Raw genomic sequence first — 12701 nt, forward strand, 5'->3', positions numbered from 1 at the left:
GCAAGTCTTATGAATGTTAAAGTTTTAGAAACATTGTCCAGAGGACTAAAAGTGAGGAGATCTAATTCCTTTTCTTTTAAGGATCTTACCTCCCCAAAGGGTATTGAAAACATCTGTTGGACAGGTGGAATTCTTAAAGCCTCTCAAAAGGAACCACAGGAATGAAAGGGGCAGGGTTCAGATTTTTGACTCCTACAAACCGTTTAGCCATGCTAGCCTGCGGCCCTTTTGAATGAAGTAGCTTCAATATTGTGAGTTGAGTACATTTAACATATATATTAATGTGGTTGTATATAAATGTATTTAAAACATAACTATATATTTTATAAATGATATATTGTTATATATACTATATTAAGTTATATATAATATATAATATATAAAATATATATTACATATAGCTTATATATTAGTATATATTGTATCTATATATTATATATAATTAATGTATTATATATAAAACAAAACTATAAATATATCTAGCAGAACTGGAGTTACAGCTAAATTGTAACATTTAAGCTGAGCTTTCATTTTAAGTAGACATAACAGGATTTTAAATTTACAGAATTAGCAAAGTATAGCATATATTTATTTTCCATATTAAAAAACCTTCATTGACAATCTGAAAAATATGAGAGGTAGTTGTACCTAATAAGTGATATCTTAACATTCTATTAAATATTATAAATTAAAGATTACAGGAGAAAGGGAGCCAAATTCTAAGAGAATAAATATGGAAAGGGCAACCCACGGTCTTGGGGAAAAAATAAACATGGAAGAAAATCTATTTCCAAAGTGTATTTTAAAAATCGTTAGACATGCCTTAGTGACAGCAGAGAGAAGGCCGTTATTCTTGGTGGCATAAATGTGAGAGGAGAGCAGGCTATGCTCTTCACTTTTGGTTAGTCCTGGTCATTCTCACCCCCTTCTCTTCCCTCATCATTGCCATGACTTTGGGGCATTTGGTTTAGTTATTCCAATTTTCTTAAAACCTGAAAACTACATTACTAACAACTGTGCTTTACATATCGGGTGTCTTGGGTGAATCTTGGAGGCTCTGGTCATCCATGGGGGGAGAGGCGGAATCGGATCAGGAGCTCAATGCACAGGCCAGCCATAGCCTGTCACGCACTACCTGCCATGCCCCAGCACACGCCAGGGGGCTTGTTAAGACACAGAGAGCTGGGCCTCACCCCCAGTTAGGGATCCAGGAGGTTTGGAAATGGGCTCAATAATCTGAATTTCTAACAAACTCGCAGATGATGCTGAAGTGCTGGTTTGCTGCACACATTTTGAGAAATCAATGTTTTAATAAAATCAGTAGTCACAAGGCCAAAGAACTAGGTAGGCACTAGGAAAAAAAGAGTTATCTCCCTGTACAGGTTTTCAGGACACAGACCATTAGTTAGAAGTGTATCACCTGCTGAAAAAACAAACTGATATGTTTACTCTTCAAGGGCTCTAACTGACATCAGTAGTAGTTGGAGGAAATTTCTTCCCAAGGATACACCCAACACCTAAGTAACTTAAAAGAGACAGTGTATGTTTGCCTTTTTAAGGCTTGTTGTAGAATCCAGTATTATGGGAATGACCTGCTCAGCTAGCCTATTTAAATTTTGATACCAACCATCTTTGGATTAATTTGAAAATGAATACTATAGATTCAAAATTTATGCCTGCATTAAAATTCAAAATAAGAGTTCCTAAATATTCCTTATCCGTGTGTTAATAAGAGCATTAAAAATCTTAGTTGTTTTTTGACCTGATTATAAAACAGAGAAGTAGTAAAAAAAGAATTCATCTGGCCAATGTGTTGTTTGTAGATACTACCCACTTGTGAAAAACACATTTCTATTAAAATTGTCTTGATTTCTTAGATTTAGAGCACTTGCTATTTGGACCCAGATGAGATTTTATTTTACAGTTCAAAATGAATGGAAAAAGTACATTACAATAATTAATGAAGCCGTTCTAATTTTGCCTGAAGTGATTTAAAATTCCCTGTGATGGTTTGTACTGCTACTGAAGAGCTCATAGACTGCAGCTCAACCAGATAACCACAAATGGCATCCAGGCAGAGATTTGTAAATCTTCTCCTGTAAAGGAAAAGACACCAGATCAACTGTGTATATATTTACAAACATTTCTTTCTAAAGGATTCCCCTCCCACTTCTGCTAACCTTACTTATACTCCCACAGAAGAGCAAGGATCATGTGATTAAGTAAATGGCAAATAAGTGAAAGGAGGCGGAAACTCAGGGGGCAGATGGATTACTGCAACATCACCATCTTTCTTTGGAAGGTTATTGTAATGAAGAAGCAGTAAACGATGATTCCTTAAATTAATATTAAATTATTTACATTCTTTTGGCCTTTTCAAACAAATATACCTTAAAATGGCCAATAATATCACAGAGTCCTAATTAAACGGTCTTTGGTCACTAATTCAAAGCAAATGGAGTTTAGAAGTAATCCATAAATGGTATCCTTTCACTTGCAGAAAGAATTCTGCATAAGGGATGAAAAATAGAAAAACTCTAACCTTACATACATGCCGATTAGTATCACTCAAATAGTTACTGTTAACATTAAAAAAAAAAAAAAAGGCCTAAATCTCCTGTACTTCTTTACAATCTCAGTATCTTTCACCATTGTCTCCAAATTTGTTACCCAGATAGTTATTAGAATCACTTAAAAGCTTTCACTATGTAATATAATATTTAATTTATAGTTACCTCTCACAGTTGAAAACCTGGCTAGGATTCTCAACATATCTTGTCAACAGCACATGTAAACAATCCAAAAGGTGCAGTGGCTTCTTCATTCTATTCCAGAATGGATCCTATAAAGAAAATGTACATTGTAAGTTATAAGGCAAACTCTGTCAATTGATTTTAACTAAAAATTTATGTTGGTTAAAACAGCCATCAGAGTCCATGGCAAAATTTCCTGATATTAAAATAAGTATTTAACATTACGTGGTTACTGAACTACTTTATCTGGTTATGATTAATATTTGAATAATACTGAAAACTCCAATGTGATGTTATTTATGAGGAATATTTTATATCAATCTATTTGACAGAGCATGTAAATTTCCTGTTTAGGAACCAGAGGTAAGAGAAAAAATCCACCTCTTATCATCTGGGACATCACTTTTATTGTGAATCTATGGAGATTCAGTTTGATACTGTAAATAAGAGGCTAAATTAATAGTCAAAGAATCTTAATTCCACCTCCGCCTTCACCTGTTACTAACCATGTGCATTGGGTAGGTTATTTAACATCTCTGCTCTTGTCAGATGGAGTAGAAGAGGGGATACTGCTACTTGCTCATTTCCATCACAGGCTCACTGTGAGGCTTAAATGAGATACACACGTACCTAAAACACTGTGGGAATTTTGATGATGCTACTATAAAAGTCACGATTTAGTTCAACAAGGTTTTATTTTGATCTTTTATTGAAGAATAAAAATTACAATGTATAGGCTAAAAACAGCAATTTTCAACTGGTGTGCCTTAAGAAGTTTTTAAACATATAATACCTGACAAATAAGAGGCACTGACCTCTCTCCTTTTAGGTTATCCAAAAAAAAAAAAAAAAAAAAAATTGACAACAGCCCACACAATAATATCCATACAGCATGAATGGCCTGTCTTGCACCATAAATATAAAGGTCATATAATAGAGGTGCGTCTTATTGGTCACATTGCATATTAAGGTTGTATCTGATTGATTAATTCTTGGTCAGAAATCCCTATGTACAAGTATAGGCAACTCATTTTCTAAAAAGTCACTTTCGAGCAAAAAGGGTAGGTAATTACTATTATTAATTAACTTGTTTATTGTAAATCCATCAATAATACATCTTTTTTGGGGTCAGATCAGCAAAAAATCTATTTTTTGGTGTGTGGGAGAATTTTAATTATTAGTTTACATGTTCCATGAGATGAAAAAGGTTAAAAATCGCTGGTCCAATAAGGTTCAATGTGGTGAGAAAGACTTTTATACAAGGATATTTTAGATGAAGTTACAGTTAATATAGCTATTTTGTTCTTTTAAAGTACATGATGAGTCCTAATATAATGTGTTTAGTCTATTCCAAGAGTAAAACATGTTTATATTAAAAAGTAATATTTGATTTTTATCATGAAATACAGCAAAGCCCTCTCATTATTGGTTTTAAAAGTGACTTACGATAATTTGATACTAAATCAATGAAGCAAATTCCTGATCTATTAGATGATGAGAGACTTATAAACATGCAATCAGAATAAACCACTCCTATGTCTAGAAAAAGTTACGTAACTTTAACTAAATGATTTTATTTCATTTAGCACTTTCCTTACCCGTGACTTGAACAAGTGATCATACACCTCCAGCAGTCGAGGCAAGGGCACTCCGATTTCATTCATTGTCTGTATGACAAAACCCACATCCCAGTTCAGAGTACAGACTTGCTGCTCTAAGAACTGCACAATAAAATCTGGGGAGGAAAAAGGGTCAGGATTTAGGATTGCTGACTATTTCCCCCCCAGCTTTACTGAGATATAACTGACAAATAACAATGTATAAGGTGAAGGTGTATAATGCGATGACTGGATGCGCATACACTATGAAATGTTTGCTACAATCACATTAGATAACACGTCTTTCACCTCACACAATTACTATTTTTTTGTTGTTGTAGGATTGTTGACTCTTCATATTAAAAAGTAGGCCTTATTCATAAATGAGCAGTTTGTAAGAGGAAATCCTTTAAAAAACAATTTTCAAAAACATTTCTTAATAAAAATAAGACAAATATACCAAAATCAGCAAATCCATAGAGATGGAGAATAGATTAGTAGTGGCCCAGGGCCACGGGAGTGGGGAGTGGCTGCAACATGGTTTCATTTTGGGGTGATGAAAACGATTTAAGTTTAATTGTGCGATGGTTACAAAACTGTGAATATGCTAAGACCATTGAGTTATACACTTTAAAGCTATTAAGAAAAAACTGCATTTTAGTAAATTTGGAAAATATAGAGAGGTACAATAGAGACCATTCACAACCCCACTACTGGAGAGAACACTGATAATATCTCTTTAACATACTGATATATCCTTGATATAACAGCTTTTCAGACAGGAAAGGCTACTGCATCCTGAATTTAGAAATATTAAATATGTTTTAAAATGCACCTCTCCAAGACTCACAAATTACTCATTTTGATTTTTTTAATGTGCTAACCCATTTTTACTTTTTACTATCTACCATATTATAAATAAGCCCATAACAGTAACATTCAAATTCAGGTTTATGATACCTGAAATCTGAGACTGAACGTGAATACCCATGAGTAAGAAGAATCACTGAAAAAGCTGCTGTGGAGCCTGTGTCCCTCCTACAAATCACCACACAATGGTTTTGCACAGGTAACAAAACTATAATTTGTCCTGCTTTGAAACCCCTTGGAGCCTGATTGACAGGCTGACAGAAAAAGGAAGACCTCTTCTACCCTGAACTCTTCTGAGTCCCAAATTAAAACTTCAAGTCAAAGCAGAAGTGCTCTCCAAGGCCGTTGTGTAGAATGTGGCCTTTTTACTATTAAAATTGTCAACTTTCGTATACTCATAAAATATATATGTATTTGCTCTTTATTTTTCTGATCAATGAAATGGCACAGCAGGTAAATACAGTACTGTATTTACAAAACATAAGGGTATGATAACAGTGGTTTTATTTCTTACCATGTTTGGGGAATAAATACTAAATTAGAGATGGTCTGTAAGTAAGTCTGTATCCTGATTTGTAAAAAATTTAATGATACAGTGTGAGCATTATCATGTATCTCAATATTTTTCAAAAACACAAGCTGGTTTACATTCTATTTTATAAATGTATTTATGTTGATTCTATTGTTTTACAACAGAAGAAAACACAATAGCTTGGCAAATGATTCATAGAAATTAGTCATCTACTAACAATTAGCATATTACACTTTGAAGACAAGTACTCGCTATTTTAAAGAAAAACATGCCTTCAGTATGACAAGAGGAGTTGTGGAATCAATCACAGATTAGCCAGTCACAAAAACACCAGTCATTTTTCTTTCATCTATACAAGCATATACAGGGTTACCAACAATATTATCACTGTCGTCTGTTGGTCTACTCTAACCCCAGACAGATCTGTAAACTTGGAGGGTCAAAGAGTTCTATACTGAACTAGTTACCAACAAATTCTGCTTTTCTTTGGAGGTCTTTCTTTTTGGAGAGGTAGAACTGAACTACTTAATAGCAATAAAGAAATGATTTCAGCCTAAAGAGTTATTTTTCCATGTCAGTGAAGAAACCTGCAGAAGAGAAAACCCACGGCAGCGCCGAGGTGACTGCTCACCCAGGGGAAAGAAGCGAGGTGTGCTGGCGTAGATTTTGCCAAGGAGGACGATCTTCAGACTAAGGGCATGCATTCTATCTGAGGAGCTCAGCATCACACTGTCATTCAGTTCTGTAAGACAGAGACATGTCATTAGAGACCCCAATTATGTTTAAGGTGAAGAGGTTATATGGGCTGTTTTATTGTTTCAGGGAATGAAATACCCCGGAACCGACAGTCACATGAACGTAAGGACAGGATCCTCTGTTTCGGCTGGGTTCTGATACACTCTCTCATCTTACAGGGCAGGGGATAGGAGATTCTGAGGGAAGTGTCTCAGTTGCCCATATTAGGCAGTGCAAACCCCAAAATGATACTCCCCGGGAGTCCTCTCCAGTGCTCCCCGGGCTCATTCTCCAGAGGACCACCCTCCACCGTACCCAGGTGCCCTCCATGTGCCCTCTGCTCAGGAGCAATTTTCATGCGCTCTGGACACATGAACTGCAAGCGGTCTGTGTTTCTCTACCAAGTCACTAGGGAATGGAAGCTAAGTACATCTTTGCACGGAGGAATGGACGCTTACCTTTCTCTATGATATCCTGCCACAGGGTCTGCACCAATATAGGGTCTGAATAACCGGCACAATGAATTATTGCAAGCTTACACTCTGCAAGTTTAAATGGGTCAGCAAATTCCCCATAAAGCTGTAGGAGAAAATGTCAACATTATACATCCAACCAGAGGCCAGTGTCACCAGAAATTAATAATGAAGCCCTACTTAAAAGTTAAAAACAACCAAAGATTTTATCTAAAGTTCCTAAAATATGATATAAAAATACAAGATGTGTAGAGCTGGTCATAACTCTGGATTAAAGTGGTGAATGAATGGTAACTCCATGCAAATAGGTTTTAGGATGTATGCCATTTTTTTCTTGGCTGGTAGATGTCATAATGACTTCTCTTATAGAATTGCTATTGTCTACAACAGGGCTTGAAGAATCATTGAAATACTGACATATGCTTACGGATGCTTATGGATACTAAAGCCATGTCCAAGAATAACTGAAGAAAGAACTGCTCAGAAAGATAGAGAAGCTTGGAGAGTTAAGCAAAGATGTTACTTTTTCAAGACAAGAAGCAAGGGAATAAAATAGCTGGCAGGAGTTTTAACCAATCCCCATATGATGCTGATAGATTCTTGACAGTTAACTGGCCTGGAAAGAGACACTTAGCTCTTTCTCCAAGTCACACACCAGAACAGAGATCTGTCGGCCCAGGGACATGCTGCCAAGGATGGCCGACCTTATTTTGTGGAGGTAGGTTAATCTTTCCCAGCGAAACAAAAAATAAAATGCAAAAACCCCCACCGTGAAGTGTAGGTGTTCGGTGGCTGCGTGGCTGCTGCAGGACTTCCACGTGCTTTTTTATTACCTTAGTTATGTCCATTAGCTCAGAATCCAGCTGAGATATGGCATCCTGTACAGATGAATGGTGGGAATACTGCCTTTGTAGTGTCTCCTGTATCTGAAGCTGGATCCTAGCAACCTAGTTTGGACGGACAAAAGGAAATATTGATTTCATTATAAAAGATCAAGAGGTACTCAAAGAAATGACTGTTAGTATCTGGCTTCAAGTTTCTTAAAATCAATGTATTAATAAAAACTTCTATCATAACAGACTAGCAACCCTTCATCACAGCAGAAAAGTTTTCCCAAGAAAGGTCCTTTGGCAGAGTCTTTACCGCCCGTCAGTAGCTGTTCTTGCCGAGCTGGCAGCCAGACGAACGGCTAGACTGCACTTCCCAGCCGCCTTGGCAGGGAAGTGCGGACATGAGACTAAGTTCTCTGCAAAGGGACAGGAGGGAAAGTGAAGTGTGTCACTTCAGAGCTGAGGTTTCTAAGAGAGGTCTTTCATGCTTTTTTCCCTTCCTCCCTCTGAATGAAGAAAGAGGTAAGGTCAAAGGTAATAATAAAAACAGAAAATAAGACTTGGGTCCCCAAAATAAACCGAGTGGAAGAAAGTCACCTGTCAATCAGAAATACCCACTCTGGATTTTTGTGTTTGGGAAATAAGCTTTTGTACTGGGACTACTGTACATTTTTTGGAGTCAATTAAGGCAGTCTCCTCTACTCCAAATGTCTACCTTTTAGCTTCCAGAATAAACAGTGAATGTGATATAATCTGATTTGTGTTGGAAGAGTTGGAAAAAAACTTTAGAACTGCCATAGAGAAAAGTTTTAAATTACAGCAACAGTCTGTGACCCAAATACTGTATCATTAAAGTCTTCCACAATTTATATCTAAATATGAAAATAAATGGAAAATAAAAGCAGAGAAAGCTAGAATTAATAATACTGACTGCTACTGTAGACCTATCATTTTACTAGAGGAAGAAGGGAAAGTACTCAGTGTAGACAAAGCTTAAGTATCTTCATCACTTACTTCCATTTTTTCTTCCAGTTCATGAAGGAATTCACCGTCTGCAGCTGTGGAGGAAATGGCTGTGGAGCTTTTGGCACTAAGAATGGCACGAGCAATGTACTCTAGTCGCTGCTGGAGTGGAATTTCTGTGCTGGGGGGAAAAACGCTCATTTTTATTTATATGAATTCTTAAGGTTCCAAGATACAAACACATCAATTTTGATGTGCTATTTTGTTATCAAATGGACCTAAAAAGCCAATTGGAACTTGAAAAAAGTTTATAAGAGGATTTCTAATGAGAGCGAGCCACAATTTAAGGCAACACATAAAGACAGGCATGTTTGTGTCCAAAAAAGTAACTTCCTATTTTAAAACTTTAGTTCAGGATATTAAAACTGGGATTCTTTTCAAATTAAATTAAGAATATTCTTTATAGCTCCTCGTATTCTTTATTTCTTTGCCTTAACATGGCCAATACTACATTTAATCTTCTACAGAGCAACTAGAGTGGCTACTAGAAAACAAAACCAGATCATCACACGCTTTCTGAAAATACGACAAGAGCCGCCACGTACTCCCCCACCCTCACCCCCTCCCGCGTGCTCCCTTGTTCACTGTCTCCAACCCCACAGGCTTCCTTTTCTGCATCCCCTCCTTGAACATTAACCTTTTCCCTGTTAAAACAATTACTCATTTTTTGTTACGAAATATTCAGAAGTTCTCTAACTTTTAGGAACACCATTACCCATTTACTTCACACACACGCAACCTAATTTGATTACATTGTCTTTTCGATATGATAATCTAATTAGAAATCCCAATACTTACGTTAACAGGATTCTTGATAATCCTCTAAGACCTTTTCAGTAATTTAACCCAATAACAGAATAAGGAAAATTAGTCTGGAATTGGGAAAACATTTAAAACTTTTAAAAAATAGTTTTTGTCCTTTTAATCAAGAATAGCAATTAATTGTCATTAGGAAGACTCTAAAGGCATGTTTTAGAGAAAAGGACTTAGAAGACAATTTGAATAAAAAGGACCTTATATATTCTTTTAGAATCTCCTACACATTCTTAAAAACAAAACAAAGAAAACACTGTAAACTTTAGATAAATCCAAATAAAATCATAAAAACTCTACACACATAGAACCTGAACGAAGTCTCATTTACGTTCTGAAATCCGGATGGGCCCGGGTGCAGCAGGTCACTGGCCCTGCCCTCGGCGAGAACGCTGCCGTACCTGTGCATGTCGGCCAGCTTGGACAGGACGCGGGCGGCACTGCTGAAGCTGCGGCTCTTCTCGTAATACCTCCAGAGCAGATCCATGTAGCGGACTTTGTTTTGATCAACTTTGGCCATTCGGGCTAGATGTGGCTCCAGAAATGGGGACGTGATCTGGAAATTATACAGGTACCCAGAAACATTTTCTCACCATACACTTGCTCTTCACACAGTAAGTAAAACACTTTAAAGATAACTACAGGTATGCCTTACTTTATGACTATATAAGCAAAATTATAATAAAACGATAGATAAAAGAGAGGGCAATCTTCTCATTACAAATGATTTTTTTTTTTTTTTTTTTTTACCACAGTTGATGAAACAGTTGCTAGGATACTTTAGGCTGATAAAAATAATTTATTTTAATCCAATTATAAATCTTAATAAACCTTGAGAACACAACTACTGAGTCTCAAACTCTGAGCTCAAAGGCATCCTGGAAATGATCAAATGCCACACATTCATTTTATGTGTGAAACACAGATTTAGGGAAGTGAAGAGACATGAGAAGTCAATGTGGTGACTTAATGGCAGAGCTCAAACCAAGTTCAGGTCTCCTGATCATAATCCAGTGATTCCCACCCCGCAATATAAACTACCCCAATTAACTGATAAATAATGAGAAAATTAGAGCAACGATCTATTTTGCACACTAGGAAAAAATACTACATTACTTATAGAAATTAACAACATTGGAATAAAAAACCATTTTTCACCTGTAGCAGTTTATCCGCAAGGTCAGCTTGTATTAGCCAATTATAAAGGGCAATACTAAAGAGCTCATCTTTGGATCGTTGACATAATTTAAGCATTTGTTCAAACTAAAATAAAGAAAGCAGGAAAAATTAGCACAGATAAGGGCTCTGTTGCTGGACATCATGAACCCTTAGCCTTATTAACCCCTGGAGAGAAATCAAGAACCCTTAAATGTTCCAAGAGCTACTGCCCTTCCCAAGGGGATTATGCTGCCCCCACCACACGGCAGTTCTAAGTGCAGTGTATTTTCAGAATGAAAATATGCTATGTCCCTTACGTGATGTCCTGCTTCCTCATTACTCAGCATATTGGGATCCGATGACAACACAGGAGGCCCAGGCTTTTTGGGTACACTGGGAGACTGAGGGGCGGCCTTACTTTGATTTACCAGTTCCTGAAGTGTATCTGTAATGCACTTGTAACTGTTTAATCTGAAAAGGAATGGGAAAGGAGCAACGGCATTAATTAGATAGGAACTGATTTATTTATCTTACCCAATTTTACATACACAACCAGAATTGAAAGACTATTTTGAAGAATAAATATATGTATATATTTGATAGTAAAAATAATAGATATGATTTTTCAATAAGTTGGAGGGGCATTTGGTTAAACATAAAAGGGTAATGTCATAAAAATGAATGTATTAACAAAAACCATGTCTTAGATAGAGTATGTATTTTATGGACATAGCACTTTACTTCTTTTGTCTCTACTAATTTGCAAACATCTAAAATTCATCCTTTAAAATAAAATACGTCATCCAGAGGAAGAGATCAGGAGGTGGGGGAAAAGCCAGTTTTGTTTCCAAGTTATCTCATTTAAAATTGACATTAATAAAGTCTCAGAAAAACCACAGAAACAACTTCTAAAATATTTATAAGTACTAAGGAATTTTTACCAGATCAAAATTTTATCCGTAGGCAAGGAATTAGAACATTGAGTCAGGCTTTTGATAAAACAAGTCATTTTAAAGTGAAAGCATAATTGAATTGAATTTTATAAGGGTTATATTTGAAATATTATTTCCCTAATACTATCAATCAAACTTTTCACGAAGGAAAGTCTGCTAAGGTAATAAAATTCACCTTTCTTGGAAAGCCTGAAGTCCCATGACGTCTTCTTCTGGTTCTCCATGTTTATAGAAATGAAGTCCAAGACCCTGAGGATCTTTTTTCTCAGCAGCAGCGAGAGAGAGCTCCACCACACCCTCATAAAAACGCACTGAGGGGAAAGAGAAAGGACAAAGACTTAAGGTTTATTATTAAGCTGGGTATGTTTTCTCTTAGCTGGCTTATAAAAATACTGATCAAATATTATTAGATTTCTATTGTACATTAGTCACTGTGGTGACATTATATAAAAAATTTCTTAATGCGTTTACCACAGAACAAGGCCCCCAAAGAACAAGGTCCTAACAGGACTAAAAGGCAGCTATTAAGTATATTTTCTTCACTGGAAAAATTTTCTTGTATTTAAAGTGACAAACCAGATGCCCTGGCTGGTGCGCCTCAGTGGGCTGAGCACTGGGCTGTGAACCCAAAGGTCACAGTCTGATTCCAAGTCAGGGCACATGCCCGGGTCCCCGGTTAGGGGGGAGCAAGAGGTGGCCGATCAATGTTTCCCTCTCTCTCTTCCTCCCTCCTTTCTCCTCTCTCTAAAAAAATAAATATTATCTTAAAAAAAATAGCAAACAGGAGAGACACAGTTGGTTGTTGAAAAGTCTTGGGATTTAAAACAATACCTTTTCTACAGTTATTTTATATTATTTTAGATTTTTAAATTTGACTAGGTAATATTTTACAGTATACTTCAAGGCAGGTAAAAGAATTAAACAAAAGCTTTTAAGCATCTTAAATGTAACCCAGAAAGCAGT

The 12701-nt window shown here is 36.3% G+C and overlaps 1 protein-coding gene across 1 annotated transcript in view; it reads right to left on the bottom strand.

Annotated features, from left to right (window-relative positions):
• Positions 1-765: 765 nt before the first annotated feature.
• NUP155 (nucleoporin 155) overlaps positions 766-12701 on the bottom strand; it is a 49606-nt gene continuing 37670 nt past the window's right edge. Inside the window, exons 25-35 of the mRNA XM_054583950.1 lie at positions 11914-12049; positions 11103-11256; positions 10786-10890; positions 10029-10183; positions 8806-8935; positions 7795-7908; positions 6947-7067; positions 6385-6495; positions 4352-4488; positions 2736-2842; positions 766-2096 (exon numbers count right to left, since the gene is read on the bottom strand). Of these exons, the coding sequence (XP_054439925.1) occupies positions 1958-2096; positions 2736-2842; positions 4352-4488; positions 6385-6495; positions 6947-7067; positions 7795-7908; positions 8806-8935; positions 10029-10183; positions 10786-10890; positions 11103-11256; positions 11914-12049 (1409 nt within the window). The 3' untranslated portion in view covers positions 766-1957. The remainder of the gene's footprint in view (positions 2097-2735; positions 2843-4351; positions 4489-6384; positions 6496-6946; positions 7068-7794; positions 7909-8805; positions 8936-10028; positions 10184-10785; positions 10891-11102; positions 11257-11913; positions 12050-12701) is intronic.

This window comes from Pteronotus mesoamericanus, unplaced genomic scaffold, assembly GCF_021234165.1.
Source record: "Pteronotus mesoamericanus isolate MK-2021 breed Mesoamerican mustached bat unplaced genomic scaffold, CSHL_Meso_final contig_75, whole genome shotgun sequence".
In the NCBI taxonomy this organism is placed as follows: Eukaryota; Metazoa; Chordata; class Mammalia; order Chiroptera; family Mormoopidae; genus Pteronotus; species Pteronotus mesoamericanus.